The 12,677-nt window shown below is 33.1% G+C and overlaps 1 protein-coding gene across 1 annotated transcript in view; it reads left to right on the forward strand.

Annotated features, from left to right (window-relative positions):
* The first annotated feature begins 344 nt into the window (after positions 1-344).
* LOC117104036 (multidrug and toxin extrusion protein 2-like) overlaps positions 345-12,677 on the forward strand; it is a 34,042-nt gene continuing 21,709 nt past the window's right edge. Inside the window, exons 1-7 of the mRNA XM_033244687.1 lie at positions 345-575; positions 4,033-4,134; positions 4,878-4,946; positions 5,649-5,797; positions 6,774-6,816; positions 6,935-7,077; positions 7,515-7,603. Of these exons, the coding sequence (XP_033100578.1) occupies positions 471-575; positions 4,033-4,134; positions 4,878-4,946; positions 5,649-5,797; positions 6,774-6,816; positions 6,935-7,077; positions 7,515-7,603 (700 nt within the window). The 5' untranslated portion in view covers positions 345-470. The remainder of the gene's footprint in view (positions 576-4,032; positions 4,135-4,877; positions 4,947-5,648; positions 5,798-6,773; positions 6,817-6,934; positions 7,078-7,514; positions 7,604-12,677) is intronic.

The raw sequence follows: 12,677 nt of genomic DNA on the forward strand, positions 1-12,677 counted from the left end.
TTCTATGGTTTTATTTTATATGTATGGGTAGATGAAAAGTAAAAGTGAAAATGAAGTCGAATCTGGGTTATTTTCTTTATGGCCTATAGACATCTTCACCAACTGGACCACTGGGGCTTGGTTGGAAACTCTAATCCGATTCAAAACAACTGATTTCAATATCTTTGAATATGCTAAACCTATTCTTATACACATTGCGTAGGCCTGTAACAGTGATGAATTGATGGTCTCTGTCACAACAAAACAAAATGTGCAGACACACTGCGCATTGGAAAGTAGGTGTAGAAGCTAATTCGGTACATTGTGACAAAAGTTGTAGTCGGTAATTTCGAGAAAAAAAAATCGTGCTAATTAAACTATGTTTTTATTCGTCGCGGTAGCCTGATTATGCTTTAAATATGGTTACAGCATAAGTCACTCGAGTGATTCAAAACCTGGTGCTGGTAGTAGTCATTGAGAGTGTTTTTATAATGCCGACATTGATCAGAAAATTTCTTTCCGCTATATGTTTACCAATTACATTTTCAAAATTTATATGTGAAACAAAAGAACTGTTGAATGTTGGTTGGAAGTTGGTAAGTTTCTCTACATTTTAACTACAGTATTTATTGTTCATATTTCGGTAACTTGTGGGCCTCGTGATAATATGTCGATAAGATTCCAGACAAGATCAGTATGGGATAGTATAATTACTCCAAGTATCGAAATGCACGACATCGTGTTCCTAGTCCTCATATCAAGCGTCCTGAGTATCTTACATTAGATGGATATGTGCGCTATATAAAACTACACTATTATTATTATTATTATTATTATTATTATTATTATTGTTATTGTTATTGTTATTGTTATTATTATTATTATTATTATTATTATTATTTTTATTATTATTATTATTTATTATTATTATTATTATTATTATTATTATTATTATTATTATTATATTATTCAACATTAATTATGTTATAATCATGAAATAATTAATGTCGAAATAATCCCCCCGGACTGTTGGCCACATAGAAAAGTTCTCCCGGACATTTTCCCCCACTCCTCCACCCCTTTATAACACCTTTTATTAAATCTTTGTTAAATCAACTGCACAAGTAACAACAATATTTAAATGGTAATATTTAAGTAACAACAACAAACATTAAAAAAAGAAACAATATGAATAATAATAATAATAATAATAATAATAATAATAATAATAATAATAATAATAATAATAATAATAATAATAATAATACGAATTTAGTAATTCGCCAATTCCAAAGAACAATGATCAAAGGCGCAGTATACGCTGAACTAGTTATTAAATAAATGAGTTTTCGGGAAAGATTTAAATGCCGCGATAGAATTAGATGATCTTACTGAAAAAGGTAGATTGTTCCAGAGACAAGCAGCAGCGGATTTAAAGGTGCTCAAGCCGTAAGTTCTATTATTATATGATGGAACGGATTATATACATTAAGCCATTAAGTCTACTTTATTTGCATTTGCTCATTTTTAGTTACTATTTATTTTTGTTATTATCAAATTAATTATAATAAAACACATAACAATATTGAGATAATGGTATACCATGGAGGAATAAGTTTCATGTTAATGCCTTATAATACAGTAATGTACTGCTGTAAAATAATAATTTTGTATGTTTGAAAAGTGTGTAAATATATGAACGAAATAAGAACATTTAAGACTGAAATCGGCTTAATAAGAACACTGAGCCAGGGCAAAAATTATTTCTTACCAATTATACTTCAATAAATATCGTAGGAATAACTACTTCCTTAAAATAAGTAAAATGAAACATTAAAATGTATTATAAATCAAAATGTGTAATTGAAATTATATATGAGAAAAAAAAATAGTAACTAAAATGAGCAAATTTCAAATAAAGTAAACTTAATGGCTTAATGTATGTAATTCATATTGTGTTTTTTTTTTTTTTTTTTTTTTGTTACTTAATTATTACCATTTAAATATTGTTGTTACTTGTGCAGTTGATTTAATCAAGATTTTAAAAGAGATGATATAAATCTTGATGTACTCCTTGTATTTGAATTCGTGTTTTATAAAAGCAGGGGCGGATTCCGAAATTTTCTGACGGGGTGGGGGGGGGGCGGTGGCAATAGGTATTCCATACCCACGTCAGCCCCACCATAGTTGGGGCTGAGGTGAGCAAATTTTAAGAATAGGCCCCTCTAGGCGCTCGGAAATGTCACTCTTAGATGGTAAAAATGCTTTTTAAAAGCAGTGTTCCTCGAAAATATTATCGACTTCCTCCCGACTGGAGCTATGCTCCCCCTCCTTTAGACAACCCTCCACTCACAGGCGTTGCAAAGGTCTAAACAAGGACCTATTCTATACTTGGAGTCGCAAAGCAAATTTTGATTATGGCACCTCTAGATGCCCAGAAATGGCACTCATTCAGACTTGAATATTTTATCTCCATTTAAAACAAAAATGTTTACAAATGTAGGAGGGTCCTGGCCGGCTGGGCAACCCACCACCACTGGATTAATATGATATATGTCCTACAGCCGATGTCAGTGACACATTATACTGTTATGTATCAACAAAGCCCTTTTGGACCAGTGTGCTATAGAGCGAGGACTTTATTGGACCCTATGGATTGGGTAACCGAAGGGCCACTAAGGTGGTCCTTGGAGCAAATTTTAGGAATAGGCCCATCTAGACGCTCGGAAATGGCACTCTCAGACGGTCAAAATGCTTTTTCAAAGCCGTGTTCCTAGACAAAATTATTGACTTCTTCCTCCTGTCGGGAGCTATGCTCCTCCTCCCTTAAACACCCCTCCTCTTACTGGACATCGCAAAGGTCTAATCAAGGACCTATAATCTATTCTATACTGGGGAGTCGCAATCAAGGACCTATAGTCTATTCTATACTGGGGAGTCGCAAAGCAAATTATGATTATGGCACCTCTAGATGCCCGGAAATGGCACTCATTCAGACTTAAAATTTGAATATTTGAAGTGTTTTTAATTGTGTCAAATGTAGGGTGGCCCTGGTCGGCTGGGCACCCCACCCACACTTGATTAATGTATATGTCATACAGTCGATGTCAGAGACACATTATGCTGTTATGTATTAAAGCCCTTTTGGATCAGGGTGCTACACAGCGAGGAACCTACTGGACCCTCATGGGTAGGGCCATCAAAGGGACCAACTCGTCCAACTACTCCACTCCTTAAATTTCATAATTGTTTGTAAAGCATTTCTGTATATACTCATTACCCAATATTCAAAAAAGTTTTTGTCAAGATACACATGCAATGAATGGGAGGACCTGTTTCTCTCATTCTCTACTATTCGTGGTCTTAAAGTACAAGTTTGTTTAATACTGAACTATCGGCACGCACGTTGTTAAAACCAAACCCCCCTGGTCAACTACCTAGGCTCATAATTACTCTTTCAACTCGGAGTATTAGAGAAATTGTAAAACAAAATAATTTAAAATATTCTTCCATAATACTTTAGAACCACTGGATTTTTACAGGGGTTTCCTCCGCTGCTAAATCCCAATGGCGATTACCTGGCCAAAGATACATAAGTTATATACCTGTATCCCTAATGTTTTGTTTTGCTCTAGAGAAAAAAGGATTACAGAAAACTCTCAAAATCAGTTTACAACATCAGATCCATCGTATATTTTTGACGGGGCATGTTGGTGGTTCCCTGTCTCCAGCCATTCGCTCACTTTGCACGCATTAATCCCAAATGGCTCATATCGTGCTGTCATCGTCATTAGAAGCGTCATCATTATCATCATCATCATGAAAAAACATTTTGTCAGATTGAAAATCTGTCCCATAGACACCATATGTGGGATATTTAGCTTTAGCTCGGGATACACGCCTGGTTCATTTGGTTAAGTTCTAATTAAACTAAATTTTGTTCTTCTTCATAGGAAGTAGGCCTATGTAGGAAACATTTAAACATTAATTTAGATTTATTTTTCAAATGTGGCAGTGATTATTCTTCTCGAGATTTTTTAACCCTACTTTTAGAGTGCATCCATGCTACTTGAATGCGCATTGTCAACGAACAGTGTCCTATTTGTGGGTCGTCATGATAAAACAGAAAAGGCGGCTGTATCTTTTGCAGACCTAGTAAGTAAATTATCATTAATAAAATTGTATTAGTATTTGTATAGCACCTGTTAGAAAAAATATTTGTTGTACTGCTTAAAAATAAGAATTATTGATTAAGATGTTCCGAATGCATAAGTATAAGAATTTAATCTAAGTTTATATGGAAGAGAGTTGCGTATATTCGGAGCAGTAAAATAAAACGGTAAATACATGAAGCATTCTAGATACTGATAACATGAAAACGCTCGACTGTCTCGTGAAACGTAAAGATAGTAGTGAGATGGGTAAAGAGAGATAGAGCATGTCCATATAAGCTTTATGTGTGAAAAGAATAATTTTTAAATTTAACCTAAACTTATTTCTGTACCATGATGCAAACAGTGAATGCCATTTGGCATGTATAATTATGTCAATGAAAGTGTCAATAGTAATTTTCTCTTCATTTATATTATTTGATAATAAAATGTACATAATTTACAAAGTGATGATAATTAAGTGTTATATCGTTCTTTCTTTATCCATATTGGTAATCTTGGGTAATGTTTTAAATAAAACAGATATAATCGTCCTTCGCTATTGCAATATGTATACATTTACACATGCATATATTATATAAAAGATCAGCAATTAACAAATATTATATAATATAATATGATTTATATATATATATAAATATATAGGCCTATGTACAGTTTTTTTTTCAAGATTTTCAATAGATGGTTTAGAGTTTTCTTAGTTATACAGATACCACCATATTTCAGATTATAACAACAATTTGCATTTTACCTGGATTTGGAATAGTTACCGTCTGCAACACGTACATTTCAAATGTGAGTATATTGGCTAAGTATTTTAGAATCAATTACACATTGCCTGTCTGCTATGATCTTAAAACAATGAAAATTTACTTACATATTTGAATTGCTAAGTTTGTATATTCAAGTTAGTTAATTAAGTTACAAATAAATATACCCAGCAATGACGGCGCCGTTAGAGGGCAACATTTTGAGTACTTGAAATTGGATTTGTGTATATCATTTGTGTTTAGACAAAAGACAAGCAAAAATACAATATTTTTTTATTTATTAAAAGACAATTAAACGAAAATTGAGTGCAACGTGGACCACGGGATGCATTAAATGACACCTTGAAAAAATACCGTACATTAATTATTACAAGGCATTTAATGATGCGAAAAGGAAGATGGCATTATCTATGCCTATTCTTTTAAACCGGGCACTCACTACGCCCCGACGGTCGTGGGTCTACGCTATTTTATTAAGAATGCAACGCGACGACGCGCCCGCAACTGATCGTTTTTAATGACGATCCGTTCAGGCGACCACCGACAATCAGCTGCGGCGGCAAGCGTCTAGCGCTCACAGCGAACGGAGTTGAATTCGTCGTGCGACGGCCGTACGACCGTCAGTGAGTGCCCAGCTTAAACATAGCACGTCAGATGGGTCATACACATTGTAAACACAAAATGCGCTTTGTGAATTGTTTCTAACCATTAAATGCTAACTTTTTAGAGCAATGGAGAACAACTGCGTTACAAACAAGAAATTATACTGCAGAAAGCATTATTACTGTGTATCATCATATCACTGCTAATCTGCCCATTATTGCTAAATATGGAAAATATTCTGATACTTCTATACCAAGATCCTGAAATAAGCTTGTAAGAATACTTATCTTTTATTAATATTCATGTCATAATAATTATAGCTTTCTCATCAAGATGAAAAATATACCCTATCAAAACTAATCTTGTCATTTTCAATTTAAATATTATTGATCAGTAGATAAGATTTAGAAACACGACTTTAACCGACATTTCTCCTAGTAATTTGTTTTTGTTTTTTTCCTTTTTAAACTTTTTCTTTCATATTTATTTTCTCTCCTGTTGGTTCTGGCACTAGGATTGCACCTTGTGGACACCGACAGCTTATAAATGTCCACTAGTATTATCTATTATTATTATTATTTATTATTATTATTATTATTATTATTATTATTATTATTATTATTATTATTTAATAAGAGACAGATATATATATATATGATGGGATCTGCATGTATTCTCCAAGTAAAATAAAATGTAAAAACAATGAGAAGACAATGTACAATCATTAAAGGTTGATTAAAGTATAATAAAATAAAACGGTTATTTCTATAGCTCTTGTACATCATCTTCTCATTCAAAATCTTATACATGAAATCATCAAGGTTTAGTTTTTTGTATTAGCAAGTTGTGGTATGGCCCGGTAGAATGTTATGATTGTACAAACACATACATTATTATATAGTATATATATAGTATATATGTAGTATATATAGAGTATATATAGTATATATATAGTATATATAGTATATATATAGTATATATATAATATATATATAATATATATATTATATATACTATATATACTATACATGTATAATATATATATTATATATACTATATATACTATACTATATATATATTATATATACTATATATACTCTATATATACTACATATATATATACTATATATATATATACTATATAATAATGTATGTCTTTGTAAATAATACCTTTTACTATAAACTTGTACGTATTGTTATAGTATTATAAGATTTTGAACAATTGAATATTTTTTTTTTATATATTTAGTTTAGCTGGAAGATTCTGTATGGTTTACATAGCGGGTGTACCTGTAAGTTTTATTCTGAACTATTTTTTAATACTTTCGTCTACACGCCATGTCTTCCTAATTTTGTTGTCTCGTTATCTCTTACTAAAAGGCATGTTTATCTTTATTTGCCTATTTGCAGATTTTATTGTGGTCGCTTGTTTTAAGCCGATTTTTACAGTGTCGAGGTCATGTGTGCGTCGTACTGATAATGTTGGCGTTCACGGTTGCTGTAAACTTTCTACTGAATTATATTTTCATAATAGTTTTAGATGGAGGATTAAGGTATTAAGTTACATTCAATCTCACTTACATTCCTGTAATGTTAATAGTTACTGATAACTATAACGTTTATGTCACAGTGTCCTATCATGTTTGTTCCCAATAATTTTATTTATTCATGATCTAAGTGCACAATACTTTCAACCTGCAAAGCATAAGTGAAACAAAACTTTGAGTATGGCAAAACAATAATGAGAGCTATCCGATATATTGTAATCTTTTCACCCCATACACCTACTGTTCCAGCTCTAACAAGCCAAAACTCCTGGAAGTTATTACTATCTAGGGTAGCAGCGCCGTCCCAGAACATGTCAAGACCGTGTCCGCCCTTACGCCTACAAACATATATGTATTGAGACTGAGCCTTAGTGTCGAGTTTTGGCTCGTTAGAGCTGGAACAGTAAATGTATGGGGTGACCATTTACCTGTTCTAATTTTAGAATAGCCGCAGCGGTGTTGGTTGTCTCACAATACATCTATTTCTTAATGCTTGTTGTATACTTTTATTGGAATGGTGAGATTACAGGAGGTGAGTTTCAATCTGCTATTTATCTCTGTATAACCATTGAGGAATAAAATTGTATCTCTGATAATTAAACTAAACTCACCAGCTTGCACTCTCAAACCTAAAAATGGCTTTCGGAGTGTGTATGTTGCCAATAGAAGTTCATTTTTTTTTATTTATTAAAAAAACAATAGACTATGCAAAAGCAATGTGGTCTGCCAATATTACGATAATAAAATTTCATGCACTCTCTTAAAACAGGTTGAGCAAAACAATAGCAGTATAATTATAGTTGTTTATTTAAAAAAAAAAAATTCTTGATGATGTTCTAATGAAGAACAAACCTGGTAATAAATTTTGGCGTCATAAACAATTTGAATCAAAACAAATTATTTTCATCCAAATACTACGTGAGATAAATTACTATAACAGCGAATGACTTACCATGCAGTAAAAAAATTAATAGAGATGGATGGATGCATGTACTTATTCGGTGTCAATACCAAAGATAACCAACGAAAGTCTGAAGAAGACTTATTCCTGTTAGGTTCTTCTGGTGGTGATTTGGCAGTACACCCAGAAACAATCTCTGACTCTTTTCCGAAGAGCGTACTGCATTTAACGTGCAAATGGGCCATAATGCACTCGGGACCAACTGCTTAAACGTCTCATTCGAAAGACGGTGTGCAGTCGTGACTTGCATTTCAACAATCCAACTGAAATACAATGAGAGCAGCAATTTGAATTTAAATCACACACCGTGGTTACCACCAGATTAGCCGACACTAAGTGGCTGTAGGAAAACTTTAACTGAGCTATATATCGAATAGGTTTGATAGACTTATAATAAATAGGCATACTTTTTTTTTACCATTATCTCATTATTATTACTCAATATCTATTTTAAAAGAAAATCTGTTTCTGTTAAAATAATGTATATTGTTTGATTGAGGCTAATATTTAAAATGCCTTAATAAAGGCCCACCACTGTTTTCCAATATCACACCTACATGAAAAAATGCTAAATTATGGTAATGGTAGAAGCGTTCCCGTAAACGTCTCACCCGAAAGACGGTGCGTAATCGTAACTTGCATCTCCGTCCCGTTGAAATACAAGGAGAGAAACAATGGGAATTGGACCGGGGTAATGGTGCAATATTCAGTACAATACCATAATCTTATTATAACAATTACTGTACTCAATATCGATTTTAGAAGAAAATCTGTTTCTGTTAAAATAATATATACTGTTTTTGATTGAGTTTAATGTTTAAAATGCCTTAATATAGGCCCACGACTGTTTTTAATCTCACATCTACACGAATAATTGCTGAATTGGGGTAATGGTAGAAGCGTTCCCGTCGCAGCCCAGTTTTTGACCGTTTCTACCACTACCATGTACTACCAGAAATAGAAAAACATCGAGCATCATGCAAAAAGATATCAGCATTGGATAAACCACAAGGCAAAAAGTGTGGCAAAATTAATGACAATTTTATTGTAAATTCCGCGTTATAATGACCACCCATTAATCAACCATATGCGATCAAGGAGGTATTTTCAAATACCTTACACACTACAACAATATTAAGGTATTGTCAATCGTAGTACAATTTGAATATTTGAAAATACCTAGTCAACTATATGCAAACATTAAGGTATTTGAAAATACCTCCTTGATCGCATATGGTTAATTAATGGATGGTCATTATACCGCGGAATTTACAATAAAATTGTCATTAATTTTGCCACACTATTTTGCCTTGTGGTTTATCCAATGCTGTTATCTTTTGGTATGATGTTCGATGTTTCTCTGTTTCTGGTAGTACGTGTTAGTGGTAGAAACGGTTAAAAATAGAGCAGCGACTGGAACGCTTCTACCATCACCCCAATTCAGCATTTATTCGTGTAGATGTTAGATTAAAACAGTCGTGGGCCTATATTAAGGAATTTTAAACAAACTCAATCCAACACAATATATATTTCCGTATTTTAACAGAAACAGATTTTCTTCTAAAATCGATATTGAGTACAGTAATTGTTAAAATAAGATGATGGTATTAACTGAAAATTGCACTATTCCCCCGGTCCAATTGCCATTGCTGCTCTCCTTGTATTTCAACGGGACGATTGCGCACCGTCTTTCGGAGGAGACGTCTACGGGAACGCTTCTACCATTACCCTAATTTAGCATTTTTTCATGTAGATGTGATATTTGAAAACAGTCGTGGGCCTTCATTAAGGCATTTTAAACATTAACCTTAATCAAACAATACACATTATTTTAACATAAATAGGGTCATCCCCTACTTCATTCAAAAATGATTCAGTTAAAACAAAAATGTCAATATTTTCTTAGGGGATGAAATCAACAACTTCACATGTTTTATTTCGTAGGGACTGTACATTCCATGTGGTAACACACGATTTGCCTTTTGATAGTTGTTTCGTTTGAATAATGAATGACAGGAGTCAGCATAAATTAATCGGTTTGCTTTATTTTCAAACAAGCACCAGCAGTCAGGTTCGAAAACCTGTAATAAACAAAACATTCAAAGAAATGCAAAAAATAAGCTAAACATGCATATTCAAGGCACTAAACACCGACGTTGGTGGCGTCCTCTAACTCCAGCTACATGGTATACTCTCGCGATCTCAATCAATGTATTTTACTATAGCATAACAAAATCAATAAATGACAATTAACTCTTCTGTAGTTATTATCTGATTAATCGGTACCACATAAGGTGTCACTAGAAAAGCCATCAATCACATAATGTGAGCTAAAAAACTTAAATCGTAAACATGAGCTAGTATTTAGGATTACACTTGTACATCACCATCTACACACGTGATATCAATTAACTCCGGCCAAAAGATAGTTAGCCCTAGGCTAGACTAATCCCATAGGGTGAAACTAGCGCGGCAATAAACCTTCGCTTGCTCAACTTACAACAGTACGGTATTAACATGAATAACGGGAAAGCATCTGCAACGTTCTGTCTATGAATCTACTATGTGTTAATTAATTACTCACGTCTAGCACCTCTTAACTTATATCATTATAAACGAAATCTCAATTCAATGCTAAGTTGACTCGGTAAACTCACTACTACGGCTATGGAAACCCCGATAGAAACACTGGGGGCGCCAGATACTAAAATCAAATTTCGCACTCTGCGAAACAATAGTCTATCAGTTGAAATAGTGTTAAAATTTACTCGTGTCCGACGGGGGATAGTTTTTTTACCATATTGTAGTTAAGTGAGTGTGATTAGCCCAATCTTGTAATTCCCTGCCCCCAAACCTTGACTCATAAATACCGGGTTGGTGTCCACAGGGGATAGTTTTCTACCATATTGTAGTTAAGTGAATGTAGTTAAGCCAAACCTTGTAATTCCTTGCTCCGAAACCTAGACTCAGAAATACCGGGTTGGTGTCCGGCTTGGGATAGTTTTCCACCCTGGTTTAAGACTTATGTAAAGCTCCTAGAGGGATCTGTGATCTATTATATCTATAGGCGCTATATAAATATAGTTTTATTATTATTATTATTATTATTATTATTATTATTATTATTATTATTATTATTCTAATTGGCAAAGAGATCATCATCTACCCTTCACTAGACTTACTTTAACAAAAAAAAATACTATGTTTTTCAACATGGCCCTGAACTCTTTAAACGAATTACCAAATTATATTAGGAATTTAAATCTTATATAGGCCTATGTATTTAAATCTGCTTGAAAAATATATTTTTCTTGCAAATCACGTGATCTTGTTTTCGCCCTTACTTGCTTGATCCACTTACGGTATGCTTCTGTATAATTGTGAAATGCTATTATATACATTCATTATTTTTCTTCTGTTTAACTGCGGAGCCTACTATTTCAAACACTTTTTTTGGCTTCGTCACTTGTTCTTATTATGGTATTTGGCCTACATTTATGTGATATTTGGTTATTACTTAGTAATGATATTTTTTGTTAAACCTATACTCATTTCATCTGTACCAGAACATTTGAACAAGTGGCAATAAATTGAAATTGAAAGACTTGAGAATGTCCCAACCTGTTGACATTTTCAAGAGAAAGATAAAGAGTTTGCTGTTCAAGCGTCTTTGAAGATTTTTGATGGATTTTGGCGCTATATAAATTCTATGATTGATTGATTGATTGATTGATTCATTCATTCATTCATTCATTGAATGATTGATTGATTGACAATAGAATGTTGTCACCTGACCTCAGCGAACACGTAGGGATGTATTCTGAAATTAACATGCGGATGTAAACTGGAGCAATTCCATGCATTGCTTTGTAAGTCATCAACACAATTTCGCATGTGATGAGCTTACACAAAGGCAACCAATGAAGAGCTTTTAACACTAGTCTTATGCTGTGTCGCCTTTTGTCAGAGTGACGACCCTTGCTGTGGTATTTTGACAATCTCATAGGAAAACAAATCTTAAAATTGTTAATGGAAGATGAGTCAATCATTATCAATTAACGGAACAGTATGTAGATTGTCTGTATATGCAAAGCTGAACATCTTCATGCATAAAATATATTGATATGGATAATAGGGTTAATTCTGATTATTTCCAGTAGAAATATCGAAACCCACAGAATGATAACAATATAGCTAATTATATTAAAAATATGCACTCATATTGGTCAGAATTATATCAAAATATAATTAACGACAGGTAGAAACTCAGCTTTATATTACAGATTAAAAATGAATTTGATGATAAAATTATTAAGAAAATCTTTATAAAATGTTCATAGAATGTACAACTGTATGAAAGACTTTGTGTTCATACAGTGTTGACTATTGACTTGGGCGTAATTGGTGAGGTTTGCACTGTGTGTACCCAGAGTGAACATATAGTGACAGTGTGGTTGTGTAAAACCCACTTCCCATTGCAACCTACCATTAACATCAGCTAACAAATTAATGTTTTTTATTTGTTTCCCCTAAGCTCTGGAACTGCATTAATGCCGCTCTCTACCTCATTAAATCATACACAATTTCATTTCCATGGCTTTTTTAGAGGTCTTTTTGAGTATGTGGTGTTTATTCTGTGTAATAT

The sequence above is a fragment of the Anneissia japonica genome, unplaced genomic scaffold (assembly GCF_011630105.1).
Source record: "Anneissia japonica isolate Jap-2015-1 unplaced genomic scaffold, ASM1163010v1 scaffold287778_len1315358_cov176, whole genome shotgun sequence".
Lineage (NCBI taxonomy): Eukaryota > Metazoa > Echinodermata > Crinoidea > Comatulida > Comatulidae > Anneissia > Anneissia japonica.